Source organism: Triturus cristatus, chromosome 11 (genome assembly GCF_964204655.1).
Source record: "Triturus cristatus chromosome 11, aTriCri1.1, whole genome shotgun sequence".
In the NCBI taxonomy this organism is placed as follows: Eukaryota; Metazoa; Chordata; class Amphibia; order Caudata; family Salamandridae; genus Triturus; species Triturus cristatus.
Window position 1 is genome coordinate 839619028 of NC_140594.1, and position 21513 is coordinate 839640540.

Here is a 21513-nt window from a genome sequence, read left to right on the forward strand (position 1 = left end):
ATTTGCATTTTAGTGAATGCTTCATTTTAGTGAATAAAAGATGCTCATTTTGTTTTCCCTGGCCGAAAGGATTGCTTTAATTGGTTATTTTTTCTTGTTTGAAGCAGCCCTATTTTTTTTATTCTGATCTAAAAAGAACAATAATTCATTAAAAGGCTGTGCTCATTTTAACATGTCTGACATGCACATTGTTAACCCCTTAATGTCTGAGGCAAGTTATCACGTTAAAATTGTGACAAGTTATTTTATGTGCTGTCTTTATTGATACTTGTTTGGTGTTGCTGTTAGATTTCTAGTACTTTGACAGACCAACATCAACTGTGCGCCAATGACAAAAAACAAAAATTATTATGGGGTCACCACTGCTCTTAGTTGTTCTTTCGTTCCAGTTTTATCATACAACATGCAAGGGTACTTTAGATCTTACTAGATCAGTGCAAAACTCGGATATGAGGTGGCATCATCATCATAATTACAAATTTTGATTTATTGCCTGCACCTGCGACGCTCCTGTGAGAGGCTGAGCTGAGCGCACAACTCAGGCAAGTGAGGCCACCTCGCTCCGCACTGCCTCCGCCCTGCTCACAAGTCACCAGGTCACAACACAGTCAGCATTCAAATAAATTGAATCCACCCCAATGCGCGAGGCGCGACGCCCGCCCAATGCCAACTGTGCCACAGTGCCACCATCACCATGAATCATTAATTGGTGCCGGAAAAAACTTGCCTGCTGTTGGCGCTGGTGTTAGACAAGGGAGGCTACGCCAAGCCTAGAAACAATTAAATTATGGCTGCCCTCTCTGTCTCAGACGTCACTCGTGATGCTGCATGGCAGGCAGTCACGTGCACTTTTAATTGCGCTAGGACCAATGCGCATGCGGCATGACATCAGCCGCACCCTAAGAGAGGCGCGCAAAAGCGGCGGAGGAGGAAACTGGTGTGCAAGTAAACACGTTTTTGCCCAGGACCTCACATTGCAGTTAAGTGGTAAAACTGTGATTCTGGCAGAATCTGTCAGTCCCTTAACACTGTCAGATCTGGGACCCAGGCGCGTGTCAGACAGACAGTGTGAAGTGTGACTCACGTCGCTCACGGTGGGACCGAAAATCGGCCCCAGCTACAAAACCGGCCCCCTGTCGGAAAACCCACCCCCACCCCATCCAGCCTACCGGGGGATTGCCCGGTGCCCGATACGGCCAGTCCAGCCCTGGCGTTTGGTCACAGATTGTCACGACCAGTCGTGTTGAGAAACCATCCCTTCGAGTTGAGGAAGATGCCACTCGAGTAGAACAACTACACGAGCAGCAGAAAGAAACAGCGCCCTCTTGCGCAGCACAAGGGGATGTTTGCACTGATTTTCCAGTATGTGACAAACACCTGCCGCTAAAAGTCAGCGCAAATGGCGCAACCTAACTCAAGCAAAGCAGAACTCCACAAACTCTGCACATGTCTAATTATCATTACCTTCGTTAATGAGGAAGCCATCCTGCAAATAAATTGCTTTGCAAGCTATTGTTGGTCACCTCAGCCAAAAGATATCAAGTTATTACAAAGGTAGTCCTTCACAAAGCCATCTGCATTCTGGTCTGTCATTGTACATGCACAATGCATGAGCATGCTCTCAGTTCGCCTAGTTGTTTTGTTTCTCAAAAACACAATATCACGAAAAATCCCACATAACGGACTTTGCATGTTTCACATGATTCTTTTTTTTCTTAATCTGACACATTTTGAGTAGTTTTAACTCACAGGAAAGTGGTTCAAGAAGAAAATGTCTTGTGGAAACTGTTAAAAAGCAGGATGTGTGCCGCAGCCACATGCACTGCGCCAGCAACTTTCATCTTGAAAAATTTGAAGCTAGGGAACATACTTTAAGTAGGAATCTTGCATGACTTTGTATGTGAGGGAATACATTTCATACAATTTTCAAGCATACGACTGCCCAATCATACTTCACGTGACAGAATTTTTGTGAAAGTTACATGTTAAGAAAATTATGCAGTTTCGCACGTGCTAAATTGTGTGACCTGCACGGCTGTACACATTCATCAGATCTCCGATGCTGAAGCCAGTAAGTGTGTAATTATTGTGCCAAATGGTTGTGGGTTCGTGGGAAGCTGTGCGCAATAGAGGAGATCTTAAGTGTAATGGAGCTTCCATAAAAGCAACATGACCCTACTCTGCTATCCTTACTCCCTCATGTTCCCTACAATTGTTCTATTCCCAATTATTGAGACAGGTTCTCAAGCAACAGGTTAAAGAAATGAAAGTAGGAAAAAATGGCAGTAGATAGGCAACAGTCTATGTTGCAGAACTTATTGGCTAGATTTTGCCTCACTTTTACGCAGACAATAAAAAAGCAGCCTACCGCAAACGCAAGCACACTTGCGCTATATTGTAAGGGTGCCTGCATTGCGGGGATGATTGATATTGTGCAGGAAGGGACACATGGAATGCAGAATACAGCACACATAGAAAGAGGAAAAAAACGAGGAGAAATAAGGATATTTCTCCTTGTTGCGCCTCCCTAACGCCACCCCAGGGGTGGCATTAGAATCTAATGCATTGCCAGGTTTACAATTCCTCGTAAATCTTGGATTCTGGGAACTCCCATTTCACGCAGTGTTTTGCGTGAAAGGGGCACATATTTACAAGGCCACGACAAGCCATGCAAAGTGGCTTTGTGTGGCCTAGCAAATATTCTGTGGCGAATTGCACTACCAGAGCATCAAAAAAGTAACGCTCTGGCAGTGTAAAAGTGCTGCTAGGGCCTAGTAAATGAGGCCCTCTGTTCAGAAAAGGCTAGAGCTCTGAGAACGGCCTTTTTTTCAAGACCTAATTCCGGAATTATAATGTATCTTGTTTTCCCCCAAAGTTTCTCTTTTCTTACACATGGCCCTATCATGTCAGATCCCCTGTTTTCTCCATTTGATGGGTACTTGAATTTATTTAAATATTTTAAGTTTAGTTTATCAGTTTTAGAATGCTATAATTAATTTTTACTCCATTCGAGTGCTCTCATTATGTAGCTCCCCTCCACTCTTCCAGTTTATGTTGTCAATAAAGGTGAGTTCATTTGCCACATTTATAATAATAATAATTTCTTTATTCGGCTTTGCACATAGGAAAACCATAAAAGCAACAATTGACATTACAATTTCAGAAGGAAAAGAAAACATCTTATAAACTAAAATTTCAAAACAAACAGAATTAATATATTAAAATCATAGACTCAAGTTATTTCATTCTAAAATCAGTATAGGTTTTACAAGTTTTTCCTATGCTTCATAATCGTTTTTAAGAAATTAAGAACGTTAAAACAAACCAATTCGGATTCCAGCATTTGGAGGCGTAACATTGCAAGACGACATTGTCTAAGACCCCATCGCCTTAATAGTGGTAGTAGCCATATTTTTCGATGTGGATGATGGAATTTACAGAACAAGATAGTATGTAGATTGGACTGTGTTGATTCCTCATTGCAAGGACAAACAGTAAGAGCTAAGTCCCACTTATTTTTCTCGGGGAAAGCTACTAATCTATAAAAGAAGTCTAGTCTGAATCTTGTTAGTAGCATTCTATCATAAGTACTGATTTGAAGAGTTAAATAAGGGTGAATGGAAAAGGTAGTCTGGATACTGTTGGCATGAGTGACCGAGGGTTTTGTTGAATCAGAGGTCAGTCTCAAGGACTCTAGATGGCTCAGAGCCAGATGTTTCAGCTGTCTCTTTGGTAGATCAATAATATCTTTAGGTTCAAGATAATATTTCTCCAAACCAAGATCTTTAAGAAAGTTTCTAATAAACCAGAGCCAGGTTATCTTTTTTGAATGATCAAGGGCCATTGCATCCGCCACGATTGCCTGTGTCAGTGCGTTTTTATCGGAGATCCAAACGCGGCGCCAAAGCAATAATGGTTGGATCATTATTAGGTCCTTTATATACGGAATTCCTAATTCTAAGTGGGATGCATATGTTGATGTATGTCTTTGTGTTGCTAGAAGGAATCTGAGGAAAGTATTTTCTGCCACCTGAAGGGCGCTAACATCTACGTGTCCCCAGACGCCTGCCACATACAGCGCGATAGCCTGGCACTTTGCACGATAAATTTTTAAAAGCTCCACCGGTGCCCTGCTCCCCAGTCTCTGCGAGAAGCCCATCAGGGCCACTATGGCTCTTTTAAAAAGATGACACCTGGCTTCTACAGCAGGCCGCCAGTTCAACCTTTCGTCGATCATAATGCCCAAATACGGGTACTGAGCAGTTATCTCAAGTTTTTGATCTTTGAGATAGATGTCCTTAGCTCGTTTTTTCCCATTACCTACTACCATAACGAACGTTTTTTTCACGTTCACATGAAGGTCCAGGCCACCCATGAAATCCACGTACTTATTCATGGAGGACTGTAGTTCGCGTGGGGTACGCGCCAAAATGACAGCGTCATCTGCGTAAAGCAGAGCGGGAATCGGGCGGTGTTTTACCCGTGGGAGATCCAGGCCCCCCCTCAACATCTCTTCTTCCAGACCGTTAGTGTACAGAGAGAAAAGAAAGGGGGCTAGGACACACCCTTGCCTGACTCCACGCTCCACTCCAAAGGACGCTGTCAACTCCCCCTTCACGCCAAAGCGTACCCTCGCCGAAGCTTTGGAGTAAAGCTCTCTTAGAAAATCCAAGAGAGGGAGCTCCACACCCATTTGTCTCAGAACCATCCAAAGTTTAGCGTGTGACACGCAATCAAAAGCAGCGGACAGGTCTACATATACCATGTAGACCGTGTCCTTCTTAGCTTGAAAGTATTTCCCCACTATTAAGCTGAGGTTAAGGGCCTGCTCCACTGTTCCAAAGCCCTCCCGGAATCCAAATTGGAGATCAGAAATGATACCTCCCATCTCTGCCCACTGCCGTAGTCGCTCCAGGACAACCCTGCCAACGACTTTGCCCAGAGAATCCAGTAGCGAGATGGGACGGTAACATTTAGGGTCTTGACGATCCCCCTTTTTAAAAATTGGGACCATTATAGATTTGGTCCAAGATTTAATCAGACCCACTTTTGCAGCTGCGGTGCACACTCTTGTAAGAATGGGGGCCCAGAGGTCCAAATTAAATTTAAAAAGATCCACTGGGACCCCATCTGGGCCTGGGGCTTTACTGTTTTTGCTTGTTTCCAGTGCTACTAGTACCTCAGTGATGTCAAACTGCAAGGATATTGGATATTCAACTATTGGATGAATAATATCTGTTCCCACTGGAATTGCTGTTTTTTTTAAAATGTTGGCAAAGTGGGACACCCAAGTGTCTTCCTCTATGGCCACTTCTATCTTAGGACTATTGTTGTCTAGTAGATAGGGGGATTTAACTGTTCGCCAAAAGGCCTCACTATTTTTAGAGAGAGCACTAGTGTGCAGATCATCCCATAGTTTCTGCTTTAATTCTAGTATTCTTTGTTTACGTGCCCGTACGTAATGCTGTCTCAGAAGCTGAATCTGGTCCGAATCTCTGTCTGGTTTGTTTAGGGCTACTTTTAATTTAGTTAAGGCCGCTGTACAACTATGGTTGAACCACCCTCTAGTAGTTGGATTCGAATTCTTCTGTTTTACTACAAGGAGACCCTTAGTTTTCTCTAGTATCTGGGAAACGTTTTTTAGGACTTCATCATCTGTTTCTGAAAGGTCAAGGCATTTGATTATATTTGAGTATGCCTCTTTTACCACTTTGTCTGTAATCTCAACAGGATTGATCTTTTCCCACTTTAGGGTATAACCATTATGCTTGTCTAAGTCCAATTTATTCTGGGCAAGAGTTTTAGTTATAGTGACAATTCGGGGTTGGGAATTAGTAAGATGGAGATCCAACCTCAAAGCAGAATGATCACTTAAGGTATTAGTCAGGATCTCAAAAGAGCTTGGTCTAGACGTCAATCCCAGCGACAGGAGGATGAAATCAACTGTTGTTGTGCATCCCCGTCCCACATAAGTCGGTTGAAGAAGATATGAGCCTGATATTGGCTCATTTGCTATTGAAAGTTCTAGTGCGGTTAGCACGTTATTCATAGCAATTCCAGCCTTAGAGTGGGAAAAATGCATGAGGGGGATTTCATTTTCATCGACTATCCCACACCGATTTTTTCCATTGTGTGGGCATGGATGCAAATCAAAATCTCCTCCCCAAAAAAGATGAACCACCCCTTTTCTTGCCTTATTTTGAAAATGTTGAGTTAGTTTCGCCTGGATCTTAACGAGAAGGGTCAAAAATTGATCCTCCTCTAAGTTGTTATAAAGATTAAGGACGAGAATCGATTCTTTCTTTTTAAAAGAAAGAATAAGTAGTTGAAAATTCGAATCGGAATCCACCATAGATACTTTCAAGTGGTTCAAGGTTTTAGCAATGTACGTAGCCAGCCCTCCCTTGGGTCTACCTACACCACTGCTCAGGGCTGGGACAAAATACGTTTTATAGCCCAAAAGGTGGAGCTCCATGGTGGACCACGTCTCCTGGAGACAGATAATTTTACCCAGCTCCAAGAGATTCAAAGCAGTCCCATCTTCAATTCTAGGACGAAGACCCGCAACGTTCCATGATAAAATAGATAAGGATTGTGATTCTTTATTTAACACCAAAGATTCATCTACTAGAGAAATGTTTTCTACTTTGGGCACTGAAGATGGAGTCTTAAGGTTAATAGGTTCAGTCTCCATTGATGGTCAATCGACCATTTCGAGGCCATTAAACCTATTCGTTGTCGGGATACTAAACCATGGATCTCTACAAGGTAACTCTCTGTAAGCCCTCCTCTGCGTATTCGAGCCCCGTTCTTCCCAACCTCTTCCCTGATTACGTGTCCCCACTGTATACCAAGAATAATCATAATCGTGGGGACGAGGGCCCTCTGTTTGACTAGAGTTGCCGTATTGACTATGGTGAGAAACTATTTCATCCCAAGGGCTCACGTAATCATTAAAAGGAGTGTTACGATGTCGGGAAGGGTAGAAAAAGGAGAGTCGCTTCGTGCTTATACCTCCGTTTAAATTCGAGTGATCCCAAGAACAAATATGGTCTACCACTCGAGGGTCATCTAATGTAATCATGATACAATCTCCCGCTATTAGTTTTCTGCCATTTCCCACCCAGGGAATCCTACGTGCCATCGAAATCCTACATAACCGGGTTGGTGGAATAGGACGGTAGGTGTTTAGCCAGTGGCGAACTTTATTTATCAATGACCATGTAGGTTCTGCTTTATGTTCCACCAGTTCCGGGACGCCAGTCATTACTACTACGAAAGGACATGCTTCCAGTGGCATATCAACGGTAAATCTCGCTTCTGAAGGACCCCCAGGGCCCCCACTGATGGATGCTGGGGCCGAGGTTTTTAAAAAAGGTGTTTTAGAAACCTGGGTTTTGGGGGCAGATTTTGTAGGATCCAAAGTTAAGGGCGCCAACGTTGTTTCTACCGGAGCATTACCCTGAGATAGGGTTGTGGCAACGCTCGTGGAAGGTTTTACTACCCTTTTAATATTTGATGTAACGGGGAATGTTGGTTTAGTTGATAGATCTAAGGATATAGGTACGTTCATTTGAGGAGCTCCAGGCTTCGAAAAGGGCTGTTTCTTACTCCCTGTTTTATGATCCCCCAACACTTGCTTCGATTGTATGAGATTTATACACCTAGTTAAGTGGTTTTCTATCTGTGATAGTCTAACTTCCACTGGGGCAAGAAGAGATTTCAGTAGATCTGCTATATTTTTTAACAGCTGCGAATTATCGCTATTGGTTATTTCCTTTATACCGATTAATTGAGAGGGAGATTCCAAACAAATGGGGTCTGTGGTGTCAGGTAGTGATTGATTTATAGGCGCAGAGTCTACAGCCTGTTCGTCTCCAGAAAGTGTGTTCTCTTTACTACTATTCTTGTTACTAGTCTCATTAGGGATGGAATTTTTCACATTCTTCTTTCTGTTCTTTGACCTTTTCTTTGTAGCGCCCTCCCTCCTCCCCCTTGCTTTCCTTATTTCATCTGGGGTCATTAGGGGTAGCAGCTCTGGCGACCTTTCTAAGTCGGAGCTTATCTGAGAATCTGAAAGCTGAGAGACCGACAAGTCCACATTGTTTGGTAGACTACGCCTACCCTCACAAAGCGATCCTCGGACATGATTTACGGGAGATCTTACGTCAGCTAGTTTACCCATGGAAGATCTTTTTTTGGCAAGTGCTAGATCCAAGGATACCCTATCATCCATCAGACTGATGGTTTGGTCAATGAATGTATTAGCCTTAGTAATGAAATCGTCCATGGGTCCTAAAAGCTTGCCCCCGCCCCCCGGTACTTTGGGTTTAATATTATTTCCTCTAGTTAGCACCATAGTACCAATTAAATCAAAGCAGGTATTTAGCAACTTATTAAAAAACTGATCTGTGCGAGTATGTATTTTAAAAGCACACAGGTGTATTAACAACAGTGGACCAGAGCATGCAACTTTGCTAAGAGTTCCGGGACAAATTGTTAATGGAGAGATGGCCCGGTCCGGTCTCTCCGGTCCTCGAACGGCCTCAAACGGCCCGCCCTTTGCCCGGGCTTAGCCCCGGGCGCACCCGCGCGCTCCCGCGCAGCGGTCAACTGTGTTCCTAAAATAGTGGAAATAATGGCCGGTGGGGGCGTGGCGACCAGGGAGAGCAGCCCAGGTGGAACTGGTTGTGGTCACTGGGACTCCTGGGCAATGGAGTCCTGCTCGCAGCCCTGTTGAAGATGCAGTAGCCCCTGTTAGAAAGCAGCCCCCACTGGCAACTCCTGCGGTAGTGTTGCGCGCTGCGGGACCCACGAAGCGGGTCCGGCGAGTTGCTAACGTAGGGGACGGGACAAATACGAGGAAACAATCCTGCAGCAGTCCAGGTAAGACAAAATCCAGTTAGTGGCCCACTGATGGGAAGTTCGCTGTCCTCTTTTACTTCTGAAGGCGGTGGGGGTGTGGCGACCAGGGAGAGCAGCCCAGGTGGAACTGGTTGGGGTCACGGGGACTCCTGGGCAATGGAGTCCTGCTCGCAGCCCTGTTGAAGATGCAGTAGCCCCTGTTAGAAAGCAGCCCCCACTGGCAACTCCTGCGGTAGTGTTGCACGCTACGGGACCCGTGAAGCGGGTCCGGCGAGTTGCTAACGTAGGGGACGGGACAAATACGAGGAAACAATCCTGCAGCAGTCCAGGTAAGACAAAATCCAGTTAGTGGCCCACTGATGGGAAGTTCGCTGTCCTCTTTTACTTCTGAAGGCGGTGGGGGCGTGGCGACCAGGGAGAGCAGCCCAGGTGGAACTGGTTGGGGTCACTGGGACTCCTGGGCAATGGAGTCCTGCTCGCAGCCCTGTTGAAGATGCAGTAGCCTCTGTTAGAAAGCAGCCCCCACTGGCAACTCCTGCGGTAGTGTTGCGCGCTGCGGGACCCGCGAAGCGGGTCCGGCTAGTTGCTAACGTAGGGGACGGGAAAAATACGAGGAAACAATCCTGCAGCAGTCCAGGTAAGACAAAATCCAGTTAGAGGCCCACTGATGGGAAGTTCGCTGTCCTCTTTTACTTCTGAAGGCGGTGGGGGCGTGGCGACCAGGGAGAGCAGCCCAGGTGGAACTGGTTGGGGTCACTGGGACTCCTGGGCAATGGAGTCCTGCTCGCAGCCCTGTTGAAGATGCAGTAGCCCCTGTTAGAAAGCAGCCCCCACTGGCAACTCTTGCGGCAGTGTTGCGCGCTGCGGAACCCGCGAAGCAGGTCCGGCGAGTTGCTAACGTAGGGGACGGGACAAATACGATGAAACAATCCTGCAGCAGTCCAGGTAAGACAAAATCCAGTTAGTGGCCCACTGATGGGAAGTTCGCTGTCCTCTTTTACTTCTGAAGGCGGCGGGGGCGTGGCGACCAGGGAGAGCAGCCCAGGTGGAACTGGTTGAGGTCACTGGGACTCCTGGGCAATGGAGTCCTGCTCGCAGCCCTGTTGAAGATGCAGTAGCCCCTGTTAGAAAGCAGCCCCCACTGGCAACTCCTGCGGTAGTGTTCCGCGATGCGGGACCCACGAAGCGGGTCCGGCGAGTTGCTAACGTAGGGGTCGGGACAAATACGAGGAAACAATCCTGCAGCAGTCCAGGTAAGACAAAATCCAGTTAGTGGCCCACTGATGGGAAGTTCGCTGTCCTCTTTTACTTCTGAAGGCGGTGGGGGCGTGGCGACCAGGGAGAGCAGCCCAGGTGGAACTGGTTGGGGTCACTGGGACTCCTGGGCAATGGAGTCCTGCTCGCAGCCCTGTTGAAGATGCAGTAGCCCCTGTTAGAAAGCAGCCCCCACTGGCAACTCCTGCGGTAGTGTTGCACGCTACGGGACCCGCGAAGCGGGTCCGGCGAGTTGCTAACGTAGGGGACGGGACAAATACGAGGAAACAATCCTGCAGCAGTCCAGGTAAGACAAAATCCAGTTAGTGGCCCACTGATGGGAAGTTCGCTGTCCTCTTTTACTTCTGAAGGCGGTGGGGGTGTGGCGACCAGGGAGAGCAGCCCAGGTGGAACTGGTTGGGGTCACTGGGACTCCTGGGCAATGGAGTCCTGCTCGCAGCCCTGTTGAAGATGCAGTAGCCCCTGTTAGAAAGCAGCCCCCACTGGCAACTCCTGCGGTAGTGTTGCGCGCTGCGGGACCCGCGAAGCGGGTCCGGCGAGTTGCTAACGTAGGGGACAGGACAAATACGAGGAAACAATCCTGCAGCAGTCCAGGTAAGACAAAATCCAGTTAGTGGCCCACTGATGGGAAGTTCGCTGTCCTCTTTTACTTCTGAAGGCGGTGGGGGCGTGGCGACCAGGGAGAGCAGCCCAGGTGGAACTGGTTGGGGTCACTGGGACTCCTGGGCAATGGAGTCCTGCTCGCAGCCCTGTTGAAGATGCAGTAGCCCCTGTTAGAAAGCAGCCCCCACTGGCAACTCTTGCGGCAGTGTTGCGCGCTGCGGGACCCGCGAAGCGGGTCCGGCGAGTTGCTAACGTAGGGGATGGGACAAATACGAGGAAACAATCCTGCAGCAGTCCAGGTAAGACAAAATCCAGTTAGTGGCCCACTGATGGGAAGTTCGCTGTCCTCTTTTACTTCTGAAGGCGGCGGGGGCGTGGCGACCAGGGAGAGCAGCCCAGGTGGAACTGGTTGGGGTCACTGGGACTCCTGGGCAATGGAGTCCTGCTCGCAGCCCTGTTGAAGATGCAGTAGCCCCTGTTAGAAAGCAGCCCCCACTGGCAACTCCTGCGGTAGTGTTGCGCGATGCGGGACCCACGAAGCGGGTCCGGCGAGTTGCTAACGTAGGGGACGGGACAAATACGAGGAAACAATCCTGCAGCAGTCCAGGTAAGACAAAATCCAGTTAGTGGCCCACTGATGGGAAGTTCGCTGTCCTCTTTTACTTCTGAAGGCGGTGGGGGCGTGGCGACCAGGGAGAGCAGCCCAGGTGGAACTGGTTGGGGTCACTGGGACTCCTGGGCAATGGAGTCCTGCTCGCAGCCCTGTTGAAGATGCAGTAGCCCCTGTTAGAAAGCAGCCCCCACTGGCAACTCCTGCGGTAGTGTTGCGCGCTGCGGGACCCGCGAAGCGGGTCCGGCGAGTTGCTAACGTAGGGGACGGGACAAATACGAGGAAACAATCCTGCAGCAGTCCAGGTAAGACAAAATCCAGTTAGTGGCCACATTTAGGAACTTTCTGTACCTATATCATAGACTTGGTGCACTAGACTATTGAGACCCTGCTAGATTTGGTTGGATTGGAAAACCTCAATATAAAGCTGCTGTCCCTTCATTTAGTTTCCCTGGGCCTCCAAATGTGTACTCTCAGTGTTAGAAGGGCTTGTCTCCTCGGCATGGCTGGACTCTATGACTCCAGGTGTCTACTGTGAATGTTCTGGACGCTTCTCTCGTGCCCTTTTTATGGCTGACCTCTGTGGCAGTATAGGGGTGCTGGGAATGTTTAGAATGCTTCTCTGTCTGAATGGGGATCCAGATATTGTTGCCCTGCCTGTGATGTCTAATGCTTCTCTTGCACCCTTTAAGAAGTTGTCATAGTCCTGCAGTTTGTGGTCTTGCATGTGAGATGCCAGTGCTCAGAATGTCTTCTGAGTTGCTGGGCTATTCCATATCAACCCAGGTGTATACTGCAAGTGTTTGCAAACTTTTATGTTTCCATGTGAAATTGTTTTCCCGAGGTATCAAAAGCTTTTCCGGCAGCCATGGGGGCGGCTTGACTTGCAGAAATTGAACAATGATTTGATGCAAATACTTTTCCTAGTTCACATGCTTAATTTCTGATTGCAGGTTTTGCCATCAGTGAGGTGCAGAAGAAGCAGGCAATGATGAATGTTAGTAAACCATCCAACACAGGGAAGCCTAAAGGTGAGCATTAAGGAATTCTAACAAACACATACATTAACAGCTTGATTTAATAATGTGATAGGCTATAAACCATATGAGTGCCCCTTCCCTAAAAACACATGATAATCACAACTTAGACCCAGGAATTAAAGAAATACCTGCATGACCAGTCTAGGTGTCACTGTAGACCTCGAACAAATGACAAACTCACCTGAATTGCACCCATGGGAGTTTACTCCTGTTAACAGACGCAAGTGATCATTACCCCCTCCTATGTCTTCCTCATCCCAGTCCTTACACAAGTGAGGCAATCCGGCCTCCTGACAGGCTAGTGTGCAACGCTAGAATTTTTTTTTACGTCTATTATATAAAACCCTCCCTCCCACAGCCATGCTTGTGTGTTTTTTCCTGTCCGACGTGCTGTAGGAGCGCTGGTTTTTCTTCCTACTTGTCGGGGCTGCAATGCAGTGAGTGTTTCCTTTTTATTGCTTGCACTCCCCGCGCATGTGCTTGGTTGGGGCGGGGATTTTTTCTGTGCGTTCGGTTAACGGGCCGTTCCGGTGCTGAGGGCTTTCAGCAGTACCCGGCTCCTGCGGCCATGTTTTGTGTGTATGTGGCTGTGAGGGAGGCGGCGGGGCTGTCTTTTTGGCAATTTAAGTCTCATGGATTTTGAGACTTGATTGCTGAGAGGTGGTATTTATGGGGTGTTGCTGGGCACTTCCTCTTTCTCTGTTGGTTCCTGTTTGATGCTTGTACCTTCTGCCTTGGCCATAGAGGATGAGGATTCAGTCCTGGTCCCTGTAAATTCTTTTTCCAAATGGAATAATGTGCAGGACCTGCAGGAGGATAAACTGCTGCAGATTTCCAGGTCGGATTTACAGGATTTGATTAAATCTGCTGTTCAAGCTGCGCTGCTTGAGCCTTCTGCCAAGAAATCTAAAGGGGAGGGGGATAAGGACATGGACAATTCCCCTAAGGGGAAATATATCCAGGGTAAAGTTTTTTCAGACATATTGGCCCATATTCGTGAGGTCCTGGGTTTTGATGTTTGGTGGACCTTGGTTTTTACTCCCAGTATAGTACCTCGGTGGTAGATGAATAGCCTTAACATGATGTCAGTAAGGATATTCTGGCTAAGGAATGGCTTAAGGTCAACAAGCAGGGGATTCCTCGCTTTTTGGGCAAGAGGTATCGCTTGGCTGAGTTTGATGTCCAGTTTCTTCAAGTTCCTTAGGTCAATTATATTTTGTCCACGATGGCTTCTTCCTCTTCTTTGCCTTTTGAGGAGGTTTCCCTTGATGATCCAGTTGAACGGAAGGTGGAGATGGCTTTGAAGCGTTCCTATGCTGCGTCTCATTTTGGGATTTGGGTTAGCACTTACTCTGCCCATGCCTCCCAGGTCCTTATCAAGGATTTCGAGAAGTTGTTTGACTGTCTTCAGGATCAGGGGGATCGCACCACTATTTTGGCACAGTTGGAGGTCTTGGCGCAGTTTCTGTCCGATGTCATTTTTGATATGCTGGGCCTTCTCCTCAGCTGCCGGGGCAGCGGTGGCTGGTCGGGCGGTCTCTGTGTACAAAGCCTTGGCGTCTTGAGGCTGCTCAGAAGGCCTTGATTCATAAACTGACTTTTGAGGAGCCCCAGCTTTTTTTAGGACGATTTGAACACGAGGGTGCAGCGGTCTCCTGAAGAGAAGAAGTTGTTGAAGCCTTTTCAGTGTGTGCATAAGAAGAAGTCATTTTTCCATAAGCAGGGCTTTCAGGGTGTTCTCTCCTCTTCTCAGCCCTTTCGTGGACAGGCCCATGGTCGGGGGCTGCGTTCCATTACAAGTCCTGGCCTCAGCAGCAACAGCCTCAGGGTGCTTGGCAGAAGTGACTATGCCAAGGCGAGGGCTCGGCTCCGTTTATTCCTGGATCAATGGTCAACTCTGATTTCCAACATTTCCGCTCCTGCCGATCATCAGGGGTACCAGATTCTGTTCCAGGGCCCACCCCCTCAGACCTGTTTTTGGGTTACCCCGTTGTCAAGAGACCTCGTGAAGAGGTCTGCTATGTTGTCAGGAGGGGGCATGTTGCTGGCAAAGGGCGCTGGTTCCGGAGGCGGAAGGCGGAACGGGGCCTGGGTTTCTATTCCACGCTCTTCCAGAGGGTTCTTACCGACCGATTCTGAATCTCAAGGCTCTGAACAATTTGGTGCGGCTGGATCATATTCGGATGACCAACTTGCAGTCTATCATTCCCCTCATCTAAGAGGGTGATTTTCGGGATTCACTGGACTTAAAAGTTGCCTATTTTCATGCCCCTGTCCATCCTGGAAGCCAGCAGTTCCTGAGGTTTGCAGTGAATGGGGTCCATTACCAGTTTCAGATGTTGCCTTTCGGCCTCTTTACTGCTCCCCAGACTGTTACCAAGGTATGGCTCCTGCTGTGGGGGTTTTACAGCTTCAGGGTTTCTCTGTGTTTCCCTATATTGATGATTGTTTGAGCTCTGCTTCCTCACTTCCTGAAGCTCTTCTGGCAGTGGAGGCGACCATGGTCATGTTCCGGGGTCTGGGGTTCAAGCTGAACCTGGAAAAGTGTCATCTGGTCCCTGTTCAGAGAATGCAGTTTATCGGGGGACTTTTCGACACCTTGTTGGGGGCGGTGTTTCCACCTCCTGCTCGTGTCTCTTCCTTACAGCTTTTTCTGCGGGACTTGCTGAGTTGGCTGCCTGCTCCACCTTGGGCTTGGTTGCGGGTCCAGTGGTTGGTTGCTGCGACCACAACTGTGGTTCCCTGGGCTTGCCTGCACCTCAGACCTTTGGTGAATCATCTGTTGTCTCGGTGGCACCCCTCCTGTGCAGGTTACTACTCTCCGGTTCCTCTCTCCCCTGTTCTGGCCCTGGGCTTGGGCTGGTCGCTTTGCACTCCCAATCTGGAAAAGGGGGTCAGTTTTCAGCTTCCACCTCCCCTGTTGTTGATGACCGACGCCAGTCTTTGGGGTTGGGGGGCCATGTTGGGGTCCTTGGAGGCCAAGGGACTGTGGTCTCAAGCAGACAGCGCCCGTCCCTCGAATTGGCGGGAGTTGGCAGCTGTTTGGCAGGCAATACTGTTCTTTCAGGTTCCCCTCCAGTGGGCAAATCTATTGGTTCGTACCGACAATCAGGTGACTCACTTTTACTTAAACCTCCCTGGGGGGACCCGGTGCGAGTCTCTGAATCTGCTGGCTTCCATGATTTGTGCCTGTGATGAATCTCACCTGTTGGCCTTGAGGGCTGTTTACATTCAGGGTCACCTGAACTTTCATGCGGACAGCTTCAGCCGTAACCTTCTGTTCTCGGTTCTGTTCCCATCTGTCTGTTCCCCTCATCCTGGACCTTTGTCTTCGGTTCACCTTAGATCGACCTTTTTGCTTCCCCGCACAACTCCCTCCTCCCTCGGTTCTGTTCTGAGCTGGTTTGTCCTCCAGCGTGGGCGGTGGATGCCCTTTTGATTCCTTGGCCCATAGGCCTTCTGTATGCATTCCCCCTGATTCCCGTCCTCCCGAGGGTGCTACAGAAAATTCAGGTGGTGAAGGTGTCTGTTCTCCTGATTGCTCCTTTTTGGCCTCACCGTCTTTGGTTCCTGCTGTCCTGGGGCGGATTTCTCTGCCTTCCCGTGATACCATCTCCGCTTCAGTTCCCACCTCTGTCCTTGCCTTGTCTCCGTCAGTTAAAACTGACGGCCTGGCCGTTGAACGTTTGAGGTTGTATTCTTTGGGTTGTTCTTCCTTGGTTACAGGAAGCATTGGGGTTCTTTTGTCACTTGGTATACCTCTCATGGCGTGGATCGTGTGGTTGGTGATCTGGCCTCTATTCTTAAGTTTCTAAGGGATGTTTTTTTTAAAGATCTTTCCCCTTCTACGTTGTCTGCTCAGTGGGCTGCTGTTGGGTGTGTAGGGGTTCGGGGGCCTCCTTGGAGGGTATTGCTCCTTTGGTGAGTCGGATCCTGCAGAGTTTACCTTTGTCGTTCGGTCGCTCCTGTGATTGTGCCCTCTTGGGATTTGCCGACTGTTCTGAGGGGTCACCAGTTGTCCCCTTTTGAGCCTTTGTTGGAGGCGGATTTGCTGTGGTTAGCTGCTAAATTGGCAATCACCTCTGCTCAGCGGTTGGGCAAGTTGGGTGCCTTGCTTGTTTCTTTTCCTTATTTGCAGTTCTTGCAGGACAAGGTGGTGTTGTGGCTTGACCCGACTTTTCTCCCTAACTTTTCCTCCAACTTCCATTTGCAGCAGGAGGTGGTTCTTCCTGATTTTCCAGGGGATGGGGATGCTCTTGTTCCTTCTACCTTGGATGTTCGCAGAGCCATTCAGGTTTACCTCCAGTGTACCCAGGGTTTTCAGCTTTCTCCTGCCCTGTTTGGCTGCTGTGGTGGTGTGGCTAAAGGGGAAGAAGGTTTCTACTTCCACCATCAGTTGGTGGGTGCATTTGGCGGTTTGACAGTCCTATAAGTCTGTGGGTTTGCCTCCTCCAGCTCTGGGGTGTTCGACGCAGTCTGTCTCCGCATCCTGGGCTGAGGCAGCTAGTGTTTCTATATTTGTAGGGTGGCTACCTGGCAGTCCCATCATACTTTTGTCCGGCATTATCACCTTGATGTCGGGCATGCCAATGTGGAGAATTTTGCTGTTGGCGTTATGAACGCTACTGTGTCTTAATCATGTATTTGATTAAACTTTTGTATTTCTGCATGAATCCCTGGTGTCATGCGTATTTTCTTGATTTTCTTTGCTTGTGAGGTCCTCACTTGTGTAAGGACTGGGAAAAGGAGGACATACGTAGGGGTAATGTTTCGTTACTTACCGGTAATCTTCATTACCCCGATTCAACTCCTCCTCGTCCAAGTCCTGTACCCTTCCTCCGTTCCGCTGTGATTGTGTAGGAAGGTGGATATCTGACTATGGTTACCCCCAAATTTTTGCCTAGTGTCTAGCTGGTTTTTCGACTTAGTTGGCCTGAGATCCTGCTATTCAGGATCTCAGCCTGGCTGTTCTCTCTTTAAAATGGACTCCATGTACCCTAGGTACATACCCAATTGGTTGGATCACCCTGTCAGCCCCTGTACCAGTGTACACTAGGTACCCAGGGCATTGGTGTACCCAAGGCCTGCCAAGGGCTGAAGCATGTATTATGCCACCCCAGGCTTGGCCTAACAATTTGACACAACTGGCTGATCACTCAGCTGGGGTAAGTTGGTGTAATCACCTCTTACTTAGGTGTAGTATACCTATACCTAACCTTAAATGGGACACCTGGTAACCTATAAGTCACTCCTATGGCAGGCCTTAACAATCCTGAAGGCAGAGTGCTTGGTTCCATGTGAGATGGTGCTCTGGCATGAGCTGAGCCTGTCTGCAGTGGTCGGAACAACTTCCTTCTACTGTTTCCAGATATCGTCATACCATATACTCTTAAGTGCATTATGAACCTCGCGGTTAAATGCTATCTTTGGTTTGGCTTTATCAAAACATGTCGAGTAAGGTGTCATACGAATTGGAATACTAACCCCTCGCCAATTCTGGCGACGGGGTTAGCATTCCACCCTTCTAGAGGGACACGACATGTACAGTACCTGAAACCCGGGTAAAATCAGACATAGCCTCAGCTCCACAAAATGGATGCTGCCACCACAGACACAAGTCTGCCCTCCTGCTGCTGGGAGTCCTTCCAGCTTGGGAGGTGTGGACAAAGGGTTTCCTGCCAGGGGAGGTGCGTGCACCACCCCAGACAGGATTTTGTGTATTGGTCAGGTAGGGCTTGAAAGAAACCAGACATGCCTGTGGCTCACAAGGAGCCTCGGTGCATATGCCAGTTCAAACCGGTCCTGGGGCACACCAGTCCCGGGCCTGGGGCGAGCTGGACAAAGGATTGGGGGTGTAACCACCCCCCTTCCTGGTCCCACCCATAGGGAGGGACCTAGCAGGTAGTCCGGCCCCTAGAATCCGCTTAAAGGTAGGAGCTGTGTCCTAAGACTTCAGACATCCTGGAATCAACTTAACACTAAGAAGAAGACGGGAACTTCGACGCTCTGCTGCACAGAGGACTGAAGCCAATCTCCCCTGTGGTCAGGGAGTGACCACCTTGCTAACGCAAGCACCATCCAGCGAATCAACGTCTGCTTTGCCGCCGCCTCCCGCCGGAGCCCGAGCCCAGAGACTGACAAGGCCTGGACCTCCAGACCCCTCACCGCCCGATCCACAGTCCCTGAAAAGAGGAGACCCGTGGAGGCACCGAGACACGTGGAGCCAGCCATCTTGAAACGACCACGACAAGCTGACAAGTGCAACAACCGAGGCTCCCTCCAAGTTGTGCTTTGGGATCTGAGAAGCCCAACACCCGAGCAGCATCTGCACCAAAGGTGAGCCCTCCAGCATCTCCACGATCTGCGTGGGGCCCTTCTGCAGTTTGCCACTCGACGCGCCTAACCGGTTGCTGGCCCGCTGGCTAGTAGCCATCTTGGCGACGAACTTCAAGAAATACACCGCTGGTCTGGTTGCTCCAGACTGGCCCTTGCTCCCCTCCAAAGGAGCAGTCCTTCAGACCTTGCTGGTCAGAACCATCAGCTTATTTCACCTCCTACAACAATTGCTTTTGCCAAGGCTTGTTTGCTTCGATCAAGTCGCCAACACCGCCGACAGCGAGAGCCTGCGTGGGACAGCTCGTGAACCGACTCCTGGGCGTCGTCGACCTCCAGGGACCACGTGGCTGCAGAGACAAGCTACACCTTTCTTCCTGTTTGCACCCGACATTGCCTGGTACCCACCTGGTGCCACGCTGGTCACTGGCTAGTGACTGTGAACACTGTCCCCTCTGCTTACAGGTCTTCAACATCTCCGATCCACTCTTGGATCCACTGCATCTCTCCCGGACCGACCGCCTGCAGCATCTTTGTCTTCAGGCTCCACGGAACAGATAGAAGAAACCCGACGCACTTCGAGACCTATGCACCCGCTTCCTGTGGGTGAGGTAAAGCTGGCACACCTGTGCCCAAGTGTAGTATTACATCTCTAGTGCCTGTGTTCCAAATCTTGAGTTCCTAGTCCGTCCGGAAGATCCTCTTTGCAGTAACTTTGTACTTTTTACGCACCCATTGAAACCTATGGGAGCACGCGTGCGACTATTTGCTCTGCACACGCCACCCGTGGACCTCCTGGTCACTAACTGAAGTTAGCTCCTTGTAGGCCCAGCGATTCTAGGGGCCCTAGGCCTTTTCCCTTTTCTGTTCGTGGTACTTATACCACTATTTTAGTATATGGTTTGAGTGGCCACCAGGGCCTATCCATATAAAGTGCAACTTCTGTGTATTCTACTGTAATCTTGTTTGACGATTTGTGCTCCTGTGCTCATAAAGAGACTAGGGGTTACTTTGAGAAATAAATACATATATCTTTTGAATATATATCTGTGTGGTGTCCTTTCATTGGTATAAAAGGGGGTTGCATTTGGTAAAACAGCTGGCTTAACACGCTTCACGAGTTTAGCCTCAAAGACTGCTTAGCCTACGCTACCACTAGGGCAGCTAGTCCGAAAAGGTTGACTTACAACCACACCATAAGGGTTGCTTGGCATGGTACAAGGTGATCACTTTAACTAGTGAGCATCATATACCAGGCCAACTTCTCACATTGGTGAGCAGCGGTTGGATTTGAGCAGAGGGGTCCACTGTACCCATCTCTGTTGAGAGTGACCCCCAGAGGGCACCATCCAGCTTTGCTACCCTTAACCAGAATGAGCTCAGGCATTTGGCAACTCTTAGAGGCCTTAAACAGCCCAAGAACCCTACCTCTGCTGAGCTCAGAGAACTCTTGCAAAATGATGAGAATCAGAGAGAACTCAGGAAAGCTTCCCAGTTAGCCCCCTTAGGGTCAGGAACAGGAGGCCCCCCTTCTGAAGATGCTACAGAGGTACCCAGTTCCAATAGCCATCCCTTAGATGAGAATCATACTACAGGGGAGGAAAGTGGTGAGGATACAGAAAGTAGTGATGATGAAGGGAGAACTAGCCCAGTGCCAAGTGTTATACTTGGCCCAGCTAAACTAAGGCTATTGGGGATTGACAGTGGGTTTACCCCATTGGATCTCCCCAGTGGACTTAACACAGGGCTTGGGAGGCAAAGGAATCGCTCAGGTGACTCCAATGCTTCCCATGGCTCTAGAGGCTCTCAAGGTCACTCCAGGAAAAGGATGACCACCCCTCAGAGGAGGGAACACGAGGCCAGAATGCAGGAAGCCCAGCTGAGGATCAGGAAGCAGGAGCTAGAAGTAGCCCTGATGGAAGAAAAACTGAGGAAGGCTAGGCAACCTAGAGAGAGTGGGTCTATACCCACTGGTGGCAGCATTGTCCCTAAGGACAAAGATAGGGTCTTTGATAATAGGAACCTGTCTAAGGTTGTGCCCCCCTACAAAAGTGGGGATGACATCCACAAATGGATAACTGCTCTTGAGAGAGCCTGCAAGGTACAGCAGGTTCCTGAAGACCAGTGGGCAGCAATCCTCTGGCTCTCCTTTGAAGGAAGAGGCAGAGACAGACTCCTCACTGTTAGAGAAGAGGATGTCAGAAACTACAGAGTCCTGAAGAGTGTTCTGGTTGATGGGTTAGGCTTAACCACTGAACAGTACAGGTTAATGTTCAGAGACACCCAAAAGACACAGACTCAGGACTGGTCTGAATATGTTGAATGTGCCACTAAGGCTTTGGAGGGTTGGTTGCTGGGAAGTAAGGTATCTGATTATACAGGATTGTACAATTTGATGATGAGAGAACAGATTTTAAGTAACTGTCAAAACCAGCTCCTCCATCAACACCTGGTAGACTCAGATTTGACCTCTCCCCAAGAATTGGGAAAGAGGGCAGATAAATGGGTCAGAACCAGGATCAGGCCTAAGAATCAGGGTGGTGACCAAAAGAAAGATACCACCAAACCTCAAGAGAAGGGAGGGGATAAGGCAAAAGAGAAATCTTCCTCAGGGCCCCAAAACTCCACACAGGGTGGTGGGTCCCAAGCTCCCTCCTCTACCACAGGTAAAAAGCCTTACTGCCATGAGTGTAAAACTCCTGGGCATTGGAAAACTGACAGCAGTTGCCCAAGGGCTACAAACAAAACTGTTCCTCCAATTACTCCTGTCACACCACCTATTACTGT

At 48.8% G+C, this 21513-nt stretch overlaps 1 protein-coding gene across 4 annotated transcripts in view; it reads left to right on the forward strand.

Annotated features, from left to right (window-relative positions):
- Positions 1–21513, forward strand: part of LOC146785506 (uncharacterized) — a 691519-nt gene that overhangs the window by 660042 nt on the left and 9964 nt on the right. For all 4 annotated transcript variants that reach the window (XM_085634607.1, XM_085634608.1, XM_085634610.1 and 1 more), the window contains one exon: positions 12307–12384. In XM_085634607.1, the coding sequence (XP_085490733.1) occupies positions 12307–12384 (78 nt within the window). The remainder of the gene's footprint in view (positions 1–12306; positions 12385–21513) is intronic.